Raw genomic sequence first — 11,344 nt, 5'->3', positions numbered from 1 at the left:
GGAGCGGGCTGACCCGGGCGTGATGAGCGAGGCGGAGTTGGACGCCAGATGTTCTGGGGGGGGGAGCGTTGATCTCAGATGAGAGGATCGTCACACAGCAGACACACACACATCACTAAGCAGGCACACACACACATTAGCACGCAATCACACAGACACACGCAAGCACTCACATAGCCACACACACAGTATTGAGACGGATGGTGGAAGTCCCAGAGTGCTAGAGCAGGCAGCCTGCTGTAGGGAGCGACTGGTGGTGTTCTGTTGATGGGAAGGACAGTCCTGCTTACATAACCAGATGTCTTCAGCAGACCACTGCCAGTCTGGTCCAGCAGTCAAGGTCAAACTCTTGCAAACTGTGTGTCCAGAGGCCACACACACACACACACACTTGTGACCCGGAGTTGAAGGTCTGAGACGACAAACAAACATGGCAGTAAAGGTGTCTCCAACCGTACAGCTTGACGTGTCATATACTTTTACTACACATCATTTAGTCTCTCCCTCTTTCGGTCTCTCTCTCTCTCTCTGTTTCTCGTTACCGCATGAGTCATCGGCCATGTCACGGCGAACTATGACCTTGGCGTAGGCGTGGGTGATGACAGAGCAGTTGTTGCCCGTGACGATGACTGCACCGGATTATATCCAGCGCCGAGCCAATAGGGAGTAGCGAGGTTCTGGGTGCGACTGGAAATGAATGTGATTGCTATTGATAGGGCCGATAAGCCCATCCAGTGAGCCACCAGGTGTGCGGGCGTGCGATAAGAAAACAAAGTCGAAAGCTCAACAGCACAGGAAGTGTGCAGGCCGCGTCACTAGATGATAGCTGGATGGAAATTGAACGATGCATGTTGTTTGTTTTTATACACCGACTTAAACGGGCCCAGCTGAGGTCGTTCTGCCCTGTCTGGAGGAAGAGGAGGAGGAGAGGGGGAGGAGGAGGGGAGGAGGAGGAGGGGAGGAGGATGGGAGGAGGAGGAGGGGAAGAGAGGAGGGCTCTCCCTTCTCTCCACAGAGAAACCCTTTTCCCCCCTCTCGTCCTGTAGTCAGGCAGAGATGTTGACGCTGTGTGTAATATCAGTGTGTTGGTCGGGCAGGCTGGCTCAGGGATCGACCTCAGCTCCTCTGGGTCTCCCCCGTCCGCAGCACCAGACGGGAAGTTTCCAGTGGAAGAACCAACCGCTGTCTTCGCTCACTCGTGCTCAATTTTTTTTTTTTTTATCGTTTTTCTCCGTTTCTAGTTCCCAACTTTGTCCATTTCTGTCTCTCCCTTTCTCGATTCTTTTCCTCCTCTGCTCTCCATTTCCTGTCCTGATACTCTTGGTCTGTTTCCTGGAGCGGGGGGGGGGGGGGGGGGGGCGGGGGGGTATGCAGCCAGGTTTCCCGGGTCCTGAGAGGAGGCCGAGGGTTGTGGCTGGGGGTCGGAGTAGAGGGCTAGGAAAGAGGCTGAACAGGGAGGCTAGGTCCTTCCTGTTTGAGAATCAACGGCGGCCCAGCAGTGACTGTACAGGAGAATGGAGCTCAGGCGGAGTGCAGCACAGAAGGGTGGGGTCTGCACAGGGATATTAGGTTAGGGTTCCAGGGCTGCGTGTGTGTGTGTTGGGGAGGGGGGGTCGTGTGTGGGGTCGTGTGGGGTGGAGGCTTGTACAATTGAAACCATACCTTCAATCCGTCAGCAGAGCTAGTCTGGCCGTCAAGGCAACGCAGCAACATGTGGAAAGAATTTATGACCTAGTTTTCATTTCCGCGTTTAATACGATATTGGGAGCGCTGTGAGAGAGAAAGAGGTAGAGGGAATGAGAGAAGAGAGACAGTGGAAGAAGGAAAGAGGGAGAAAGTGGAAAGCTTGTGTCGGCACCCCCCTTTTGTTTTCATCTGCTAGAGTAAATAAACAGAGCAGGAGTAGAAAGATGGAGGGAGGACCATCCTAACAGACAAACGGTATGAAACCGCTGATTGTTATCTTTTTTTTTTTTTTTACTCCCTGCCTCCCCTCTGGCCTTCTCTTCTTTCTCTCTCTCCATCCCTCTCTCTTTCTGCCCCCCAGTCTTTATTTGTAATCATATTATTTTAAGTGTTTCCTCCAGAGACTCAGACGTCTGCAGGCAAACAGACCAGCCGAGTGATCTGCAGAGAGAGAGGGAGAGAGAGGGAGGGGGAGGGAGAGAGAGGGATAGATGGGGAGGGAAAGAAAGATGTGTGGGAGAGAGATGGGAAGAGAAAGGAGAGAGAGAGAAAGAAAGATGAGGAGAGAGAGAAGAGAGTGTGGCCCTGGGTTTTCTGGGCTTGGTAGACGCACAGCACTGTGACTGCTGCAGTGGGTCCACGTCTGGGAGCAGCCATGACGGAGTGGCTGTAGCCCTGGTCAACCTCCCAGCCTCCCTCAGACCCTGGCTGCTGGAGCCTCCCTGGACCCTGGCAGGGACACTGGTCAGACTAGGGATGACCAGAGAGGGTCTGCACCCAGAGGGGACGGTGTGCACAAAGTAGCTTAGCTTAGCTTCACTGCACTGTAATATGTCAAGTAAGGTTATGAATGTGTGCTACAAATAGCTAGTAAATGACTAACCAAAATGCATGGGTTTTATATGACAGGAATGTTGGGAGGTTGTTCTCATCAGTCATATGTTACAGTGTGTTATTATACTTCCTGGTAGGTCTAACTGGTGAAGTGTTGAATTATGGGTATTAACAGTGCAGTGTCTGGCTGGGGTGTTGAAACCGAGTGTGGTATATCAACAACGGGGGGGAAGGGGGGAGGAGAGTGTGACCACAGGGGTGTTGAGATTGGGCCTTGTTAAAAGTGGGTCAGGCCTCGACAGGAAGTGACCCGGTCCTTAAGCAGAGACACAGGAAGCTGGAGGGTCAGTCAGAAACTGGGGGTGGAAAAACCCCCTCTGGCTACCTTTTCCTGTTGTTGTGCGTGTCGTGTAACCCCTGGTCGTGTCAAGCAGCGACCCGAGGGTCGCCGTTTTGGGTTTTGGGGGGAAGCCAGGATTCCTGCTTGGAGGGTCTTGTTTTCCTAATCCTGAGACACGTTTGAAAGCAACGCTCAGGAAATCATTTTTGCCCACTGTAACATTCCTGTCCGCGGGGATATCTGTATGCTGAGGTGGTTCTGGAACAGGAAATATTTTCGCACCAGAGAATGTTAACGCCTGGAGATTTTTATTTATTTTTATTGATGAACCTAAATTCTCACATGGTATTTGTATCTTTGCCCCCCCCCCCCTTCCACCCCTCTTCCCTCCCCCAGGTCTGTTCCTGATCCTGGGCCTGATGCTGTACCCAGCGGGCTGGGGTTCAGACAAGGTGCAGCTGTACTGCGGGGCGGACGCCGGTCCCTACCAGGCCGGACTCTGCTCCATGGGCTGGGCCTTCTACACGGCCATGGGCGGCACCGTGCTCACGTTCGTGTGCGCCGTGTTCTCCGCCCAGGCCGAGATCGCCACGTCCAGCGACAAGGTGCAGGAGGAGATCGAGGAGGGCAAGAGCCTCATCTGCCTTCTCTGAGATTCGCGGGAGAAAGATCAGGCTTCCCCTCCTTCTCCTCCTCCCCCCCCCCCCCCTCCCTGCCTCGGGGGGCCAAGCTGTCAGTCCGAGAGAGAGAGAGCCCGTCGCGATGTTTACCACTAAGACTGACTCTCTTCGATTTTGTGTGTTGTGTCGATGTGGGAGAGAATTCTACAGTGCCAAGCTCTTTCCAATGTGTGTACTTCCTCCTCCTGCCACTAGAGGTGCTGTACGTCTGTCTCGTGTGTTGGTCGTTATGTGTTTTTTTTTCATTGTGGGTGCAAGAGTACCAGATTTCCTGTAGCTGTGTGTTGTGTAAATAAGTGTGTATATACTGTACATAGGAATGATCGGAGGAGAATGGCCTTTGTGCCGCTGTGTCGATTATGTCACTCTTGCCTTGAAATACTGGTCTTTTGTAGTTCTCATCTGACCAGTAAACCTGGAGCTAGTCTAGTGTTCATAAGCCAGGTTATGTGAGTAACTTAAGGGAACCACTACTCAGTCTAAATAAACTACTCACAGAAAAGGCCTTAGTTTTGCATGGATCTCAAAGCTTACAGAATGTACTGTCATTAAAATGACCAATTGTTGTGTTCTTGGACCCTTGAAATGTATTGGTGGGACGTTTTTTCCGGCGATGCTTCACAAAAACCTGCATAGGAGCAAACCGAGAACTAGGGTGGGTGTGTGTGTGTGTGTGAGAGAGAGACTGCTTGCCTCCATGTTTGCGAATTCTGAGATGACCTCCCGTCGACCCCAACCCACGCTCTCTTGAACGATGGTGCTGGCCTGGTCTCTCTCGGGTCCTCCTTAATAGGCATCCCAAACTCTGTGGACTACGAGCTTGGAAGTGGCTGAAGGCTACACACAAATGAAGTATTATAATTATTGTGTGAGCCTAGTTTCAGGGAGGTGCCTTAATGCCAACCACAGAACTGGAGTTTGTTGAGTCATCTCAATGTCCCAATGTGTCTCTGCCAAATCAATAAAGATAATGAACACGAGTGCAGCATGGTCCGGTCTGAGTTTGTATCCAACCAAGCCCCCTCTGTGGCTATCAGCGTGCTTGGTGGGGGAGGGGAGGACGGGTGGAGGGAGGGTGGAGGAGGGAGGGCCGTGGTGAGTGGCTGAGAGCCTGGTTAGAGTCTGAGTGTGTGGGGGTGGCTGTGTTTCCAGGCTGTGTGATCAGTTTTTCCACTGATCCAGAACTAAAGACAGTATCACACTGCTTTCAGATGCGTCAGGGAGACTTCAGGACCAGCCGCCCGCTCCCCCACTCTCATCTCCAAGCCCTCTGTGTCGACTTCCACACGCGGCCTCGCTCCTCCAGAGAGAGAGAGCCCCTCCCCCCGCTCCTCACCCTCCTCGACACCCCTCCCCCCTCCTCAACACCCCTCCCCCCGCTCCTCACCCTCCTCGACACCCCTCCCCCCTCCTCAACACCCCTCCCCCCGCTCCTCACCCTCCTCGACACCCCTCCCCCCGCTCCTCACTCTCCTCAACACCCCTCCCCCCGCTCGACACCCCTCCCCCCGCTCCTCACCCTCCTCGACACCCCTCCCCCCGCTCCTCACCCTCCTCGACACCCCTCCCCCCGCTCCTCACCCTCCTCGACACCCCTCCCCCCGCTCCTCACCCTCCTCGACACCCCTCCCCCCGCTCTTCACCCTCCTCGACACCCCTCCCCCCGCTCCTCACCCTCCTCGACACCCCTCCCCCCGCTCCTCACCCTCCTCAACACCCCTCCCCCCGCTCCTCACCCTCCTCGACACCCCTCCCCCCGCTCCTCACCCTCCTCAACACCCCTCCCCCCGCTCCTCCCGCTCCTCACCCTCCTCAACACCCCTCCCCCCGCTCCTCACCCTCCTCAACACCCCTCCCCCCGCTCCTCCCCCCTCCTCGACACCCCTCCCCCCGCTCCTCACCCTCCTCGACACCCCTCCCCCCGCTCCTCAGCCTCCTCGACACCCCTCCCCTCGCTCCTCACCCTCCTCAACACCCCTCCCCCCGCTCCTCACCCTCCTCAACACCCCTCCCCCCGCTCCTCACCCTCCTCAACACTCCTCCCCCCTCTCCTCACCCTCCTCAACACCCCTCCCCCCGCTCCTCACCCTCCTCGACACCCCTCCCCCCGCTCCTCACCCCTCCTCGACACCCCTCCCCCTCGCTCCTCACCCTCCTCAACACCCCTCCCCCCGCTCCTCACCCTCCTCAACACCCCTCCCCCCGCTCCTCACCCTCCTCAACACCCCTCCCCCCGCTCCTCACCCTCCTCGACACCCCTCCCCCCGCTCCTCACCCCTCCTCGACACCCCTCCCCCCGCTCCTCACCCTCCTCAACACCCCTCCCCCCGCTCCTCACCCTCCTCGACACCCCTCCCCCCGCTCCTCACCCCTCCTCGACACCCCTCCCCCCGCTCCTCACCCCTCCTCGACACCCCTCCCCCCGCTCCTCACCCTCCTCAACACCCCTCCCTTCGCTCCTCAACACCCCTCCCCTCGCTCCTCACCCTCCTGCGTGGACCACGTGTGTGGACCCTCCGAGAGGAAGTGCATCACACAAGGGAGATTGTGTGTGTGTGTGTGTTTCCTACATGCGTTCGTCCTCCTGTGTATGTGTGTGTCCACAACTCCCTCAACGTAGTCTGACCGCAGTGAAAACCTCCGGCCTCCTGCACGGCCCCCTCTCCGCACCCCCCCCCCAGAACATTCTCCCTCCTTTTCTTTTGTTCTCCCCCCCTTCTTTCTCTCTCTCTCTCCTTTCTCTTCCCATCTCTCTCCTATCCCCACATCTTTCCCTCTCTCCCCCTCTCTCCCTCCTTCCCTCTCCCTCTCTCCCCACATCTTTCTTTCTCTCCTCATCTCTCCCTCTCTCTCCCTCCTTCCCTCCCCCTCTCTCCCCCTCTCTCTCTCTCTCTCACACTAACTAACTAAACACAACACTTGATGACTTCCAGATTGGACAGTGTTTCGTGGTCATGTGGCAGATCTCACAGTTCCTTCAGTTAAGGCCGGAGGGCAGACGGATGAGTAGTTACACCGAGAGCTTCTCAACAAGTGTACGCACAGTCTACTCAACCCGTACAGTCTGAGAGAGAGAGAGAGAGAGACATTGAAAGATGGTGAATGCTCCTACGATGGGACTGTGTGTATGTGGTGGACTAGGCCCTATGGGAGGAAAGCTTATGACAGGAATGTGTTGGGTTGACTGTTCCTCTCCTTATTACAATAACCCACAATGACTCGAACAAGGTGACCTCTGAACCCGATGCGCTGCTGACACGTTCACAAAAGATCCTGTCGCTTAAATTGGGCCTTTGGCAAGCTGAGGACAGAAGAGAAAGCGAGGGATCCATTAACAAAAACATCACCCAGCCTTATTTCTTCTTCTTCAACCATCCTCCACACCCCTCCTGTGGCTTTGCCTGTTGCCTATCCACATCCTGGTTTCCAGTGATGCTTTGACAGTGACTTCCTGGGTGGGCCTGGTCGTTCCCTGTTCAGTTCTAGCTGGGACCGTGTGACATCTTGATGCGCTGGAGCTGTTGGGGTCTTGTTGCTGCGCCGTCTCTGGTCTTCGTCAAGATCGACACGAGGTGGTGGCCGCGTGCCAAACTCCACGCAGGCTCACTGTCGCACCGCTATGGAAGCAAATCGTTACCAAAATTCAAATTTTGTTAACGATTTGCTTCCATACACCGCGCTGTCATCGTTTGTGCTCCGTTTCAAACGGATAGCCTAAATGAAGTTGATCTGGAATCCATGAGACGCCAACTGCAAACACTTACCGGTCCTCTTTCATTGAGCTCCCAACGGTAAGCCTACCGTCTATGAGAAGGGCTTGTTTGCGTTACGAGAAAGACAAATATTTGTTTTTAAAAAGAGGAAGGCAGTCTGCTGTTTTTGTTTGGTCATCGTTTAACCCTTGTGTTATCTTCGGGTCATTCTGACCCATCAGTCATTGTGACCCACCGTCTTATTACGACAACTTTACCGCATACAAAAACAAAGTGAGTAATTTTCTTTTAACCGTTGGGCTGTCTCAGACCCCCCACATTGCGAAGGTTAAAAGAAAATGCTATTTATTTGTTTTTGTATTGGGTACAATTGGGTAAACACAACAATGGTTCGTTGTGAACCTTTGGGTCATGTGACCCGAAGGCAGCACAAGGGTTAAGATGCTGCATCAGTGTAGAATTGTACACTGCTGTAGAAGTCAACACCCACAGTCAATGATCTTGCTAGTTTTAACAAAGCAACCGCCAGTCAGTGTGCTTGTTTGAGGTTTGTTGGTTGGTGCCGACCTCCTGTGGGCTTCAGGTGGTACTGTAGCCTACTCTGGGAACTAGGGGTGTGCGATACTGCAACATAAATACAGGGTCAGTATTGCCAATACCAATACAAATACTTCTTACTTAGAAAAGCATCTTATCTACTTTCGTGTAGGGGAAAGCAATGCCTCATAATTTATGAAGTGAATGCATCATCAATATGCTAATTTGAATTTTCATGATCATTGAATGATTTTGTGATTAGTTGATCATGATTATGATCATAATAAAACACAGGACAACATTTTTTGTCATTAATACTGTTAGTATAGTGTGCTGCTGGATCATGTTACTGCACGTGCACGCCGGTGTTGTGCCAAGGCACGTATCCCCGCCAGGATTTGCATCCCCTGGCCGCGGGAGCGCGCGTGAACTCAGAGAAGCAGAGTTTAACTGCTGCACTTCGAATTCACCTCTTAAATGGGACAAATAGCGACGTGGAAGACTCGACAGGGTTTTCCATAGTAACAAGAGACTCGTTTATCTACATAAATACATTAATTTGTGGAGATCAGATATGGTGACCTTTGTGGTAATGTGTGGGTTACACATGCCCCCTACCCTAACATGCAAAGGCTTTGTCAATGAACACAGAAGTTACAGAGAGGATACAAATTATTTCAGGTGAAAAAACTGCCTGATATGATGTGTATCCCCTCTGTAACCTTTTCTCGAAAAGAGCAGACATCTCCATATTATCTCAAGTTGTTCATTATACGTATCAATACATATTATATCAGACCGTTTTTTCACCTGATATAATGTGTATCCCCTCTGTAACTTCTGTGTTCATTGACAGACCCGTTGCATGTTAGGGGAGTGGGTACACATTATATCACGTGAAAAAAACGCCTGATATAATGTGTATCCCGTGATTCCCCTCTATAACTTTTGCTACAAAAAAGAGCACACATCTCCACAAATAAACGTATTTATGTAGATAAATGAGTCCCTTGTTACTATGGAAAACCCTGTTGAGTCTTCCACGTCGCTCTGTGATCCATTTTAGAGGCGCGCCGTCCCTCAATCTGTATTTCCCAGCATCAAATTATTCTTAATGTACACTGAGGGCACTAGTATGAGTAACCACAGTAAGTTTCAGACAAATGACACTTTCCTAGTCAAAGTTACCAGGGGGTGCATTTCATGGCAAGAAGGAATACAACAAGTCTGTCGTGAAATGCACCCCCCTGTATTGTCTGTTCTGTATATCACAGCATCAAATGATTCTTACTGTACACTGAGGGCACTAGTATGAGTAAGCACAGTAAGTTTCAGGCATATAACACTTTCCTAGTCAGGGTTAGCAGGGGGTGCATTAAGCCTGTCGTGAAATGCACCCCCTGTATTGTCGTTTCTGTATATCCCAGCATCAAATTATTCTTACTGTACACTGAGGGCACTAGTATGAGTAACCACAGTAAGTTTCAGGCAAGTGTCACTTTCCTAGTCAGAGTTAGCAGGGGGTGCATTTCATGGCAAGAAGGAATACAACAAGTCTGTCGTGAAATGCACCCCCCTGTATTGTCTGTTCTGTATATCACAGCATCAAATGATTCTTACTGTACACTGAGGGCACTAGTATGAGTAAGCACAGTAAGTTTCAGGCATATAACACTTTCCTAGTCAGGGTTAGCAGGGGGTGCATTAAGCCTGTCGTGAAATGCACCCCCTGTATTGTCGTTTCTGTATATCCCAGCATCAAATTATTCTTACTGTACACTGAGGGCACTAGTATGAGTAACCACAGTAAGTTTCAGGCAAGTGTCACTTTCCTAGTCAGAGTTAGCAGGGGGTGCATTTCATGGCAAGAAGGAATACAAGAAGCCTGTTGTGAAATGCAGCCCCCTCTATTGTCTGTTCTGTATATCCCAGCATCAAATGTTTTTTACTGTACACTGAGGGCACTAGTATGAGTAAGCACAGTAAGTTTCAGGCATGCAACACTTTCCTAGTCAGGGTTAGCAGGGGGTGCATTTCATGGCAAGAAGGAATACAACAAGCCTGTCATGAAATGCACCCCCTCTATTGTCTGTTCTGTATATCCCAGCTTCAAATGATTCTTACTGTACACTGAGGGCACTAATATGAGTAACCACAGTAAGTTTCAGGCAAGTGTCACTTTCCTAGTCAGAGTTAGCAGGGGGTGCATTTCATGGCAAGAAGGAATACAACAAGCCTGTCGTGAAATGCACCGCCTCTATTGTCTGTTCTGTATATTCCAGCATCAGATAATTCTAACTGTACACTGAGGGCACTAGTATGAGTAACCACAGTAAGTTTCAGGCAAGTGTCACTTTCCTAGTCAGAGTTAGCAGGGGGTGCATTTCATGGCAAGAAGGAATACAAGAAGCCTGTCGTGAAATGCAGCCCCCTCTATTGTCTGTTCTGTATATCCCAGCATCAAATGATTCTTACTGTACACTGAGGGCACTAGTATGAGTAAGCACAGTAAGTTTCAGGCATATAACACTTTCCTAGTCAGGGTTAGCAGGGGGTGCATTAAGCCTGTCGTGAAATGCACCCCCTATATTGTCGTTTCTGTATATCCCAGCATCAAATTATTCTTACTGTACACTGAGGGCACTAGTATGAGTAACCACAGTAAGTTTCAGGCATGCAACACTTTCCTAGTCAGGGTTAGCAGGGGGTGCATTTCATGGCAAGAAGGAATACAACAAGCCTGTCGTGAAATGCACCCCCCTCTATTGTCTGTTCTGTATATCCCAGCTTCAAATGATTCTTACTGTACACTGAGGGCACTAGTATGAGTAACCACAGTAAGTTTCAGGCAAGTGTCACTTTCCTAGTCAGAGTTAGCAGGGGGTGCATTTCATGGCAAGAAGGAATACAACAAGCCTGTCGTGAAATGCACCCCCCTCTATTGTCTGTTCTGTATATCCCAGCATCAAATGATTCTTACTGTACACTGAGGGCACTAGTATGAGTAACCAAAGTAGGTTTCAGGCATGTGACACTTTCCTAGTCAAAGTTAGCAGGGGGTGCATTTCATGGCAAGAAGGAATACAAGCCTGTCGTGAAAAGCACCCCCTCTATTGTCTGTTCTGTATATTCCAGCATCAGATAATTCTAACTGTACACTGAGGGCACTAGTATGAGTAACCACAGTAAGTTTCAGGCAAGTGTCACTTTCCTAGTCAAAGTTAGCAGGGGGTGCATTTCATGGCAAGAAGGAATACAACAAGCCTGTCGTGAAAAGCACCCCCTCTATTGTCTGTTCTGTATATTCCAGCATCAGATAATTCTAACTGTACACTGAGGGCACTAGTATGAGTAACCACAGTAAGTTTCAGGCAAGTGTCACTTTCCTAGTTAGGGTTAGCAGGGGGTGCATTAAGCCTGTCGTGAAATGCACCCCCCTCTATTGTATGTTCTGTATATCCCAGCATTAAATGATTCTTACTGTACACTGAGGGCACTAGTATGAGTAACCACAGTAAGTTTCAGGCAAGTGTCTCTTTCCTAGTCAGAGTTAG

General features: G+C 51.1%; 1 protein-coding gene across 1 annotated transcript; it reads left to right on the top strand.

Annotated features, from left to right (window-relative positions):
* Positions 1-2,772: 2,772 nt before the first annotated feature.
* lhfpl2a (LHFPL tetraspan subfamily member 2a) lies at positions 2,773-4,520 on the top strand. The gene has a single exon (XM_062484582.1). The coding sequence runs from the start codon at positions 3,280-3,282 to the stop codon at positions 3,511-3,513; it is 234 nt and encodes a 77-aa protein (XP_062340566.1). The 5' UTR covers positions 2,773-3,279; the 3' UTR covers positions 3,514-4,520.
* Positions 4,521-11,344: the final 6,824 nt, after the last annotated feature.

This window comes from Osmerus eperlanus, chromosome 18 (assembly GCF_963692335.1).
Source record: "Osmerus eperlanus chromosome 18, fOsmEpe2.1, whole genome shotgun sequence".
NCBI lineage: Eukaryota > Metazoa > Chordata > Actinopteri > Osmeriformes > Osmeridae > Osmerus > Osmerus eperlanus.
Note: the sequence above shows the minus strand (reverse complement) of the source record. Positions and strands in the feature narration are given on the sequence as shown.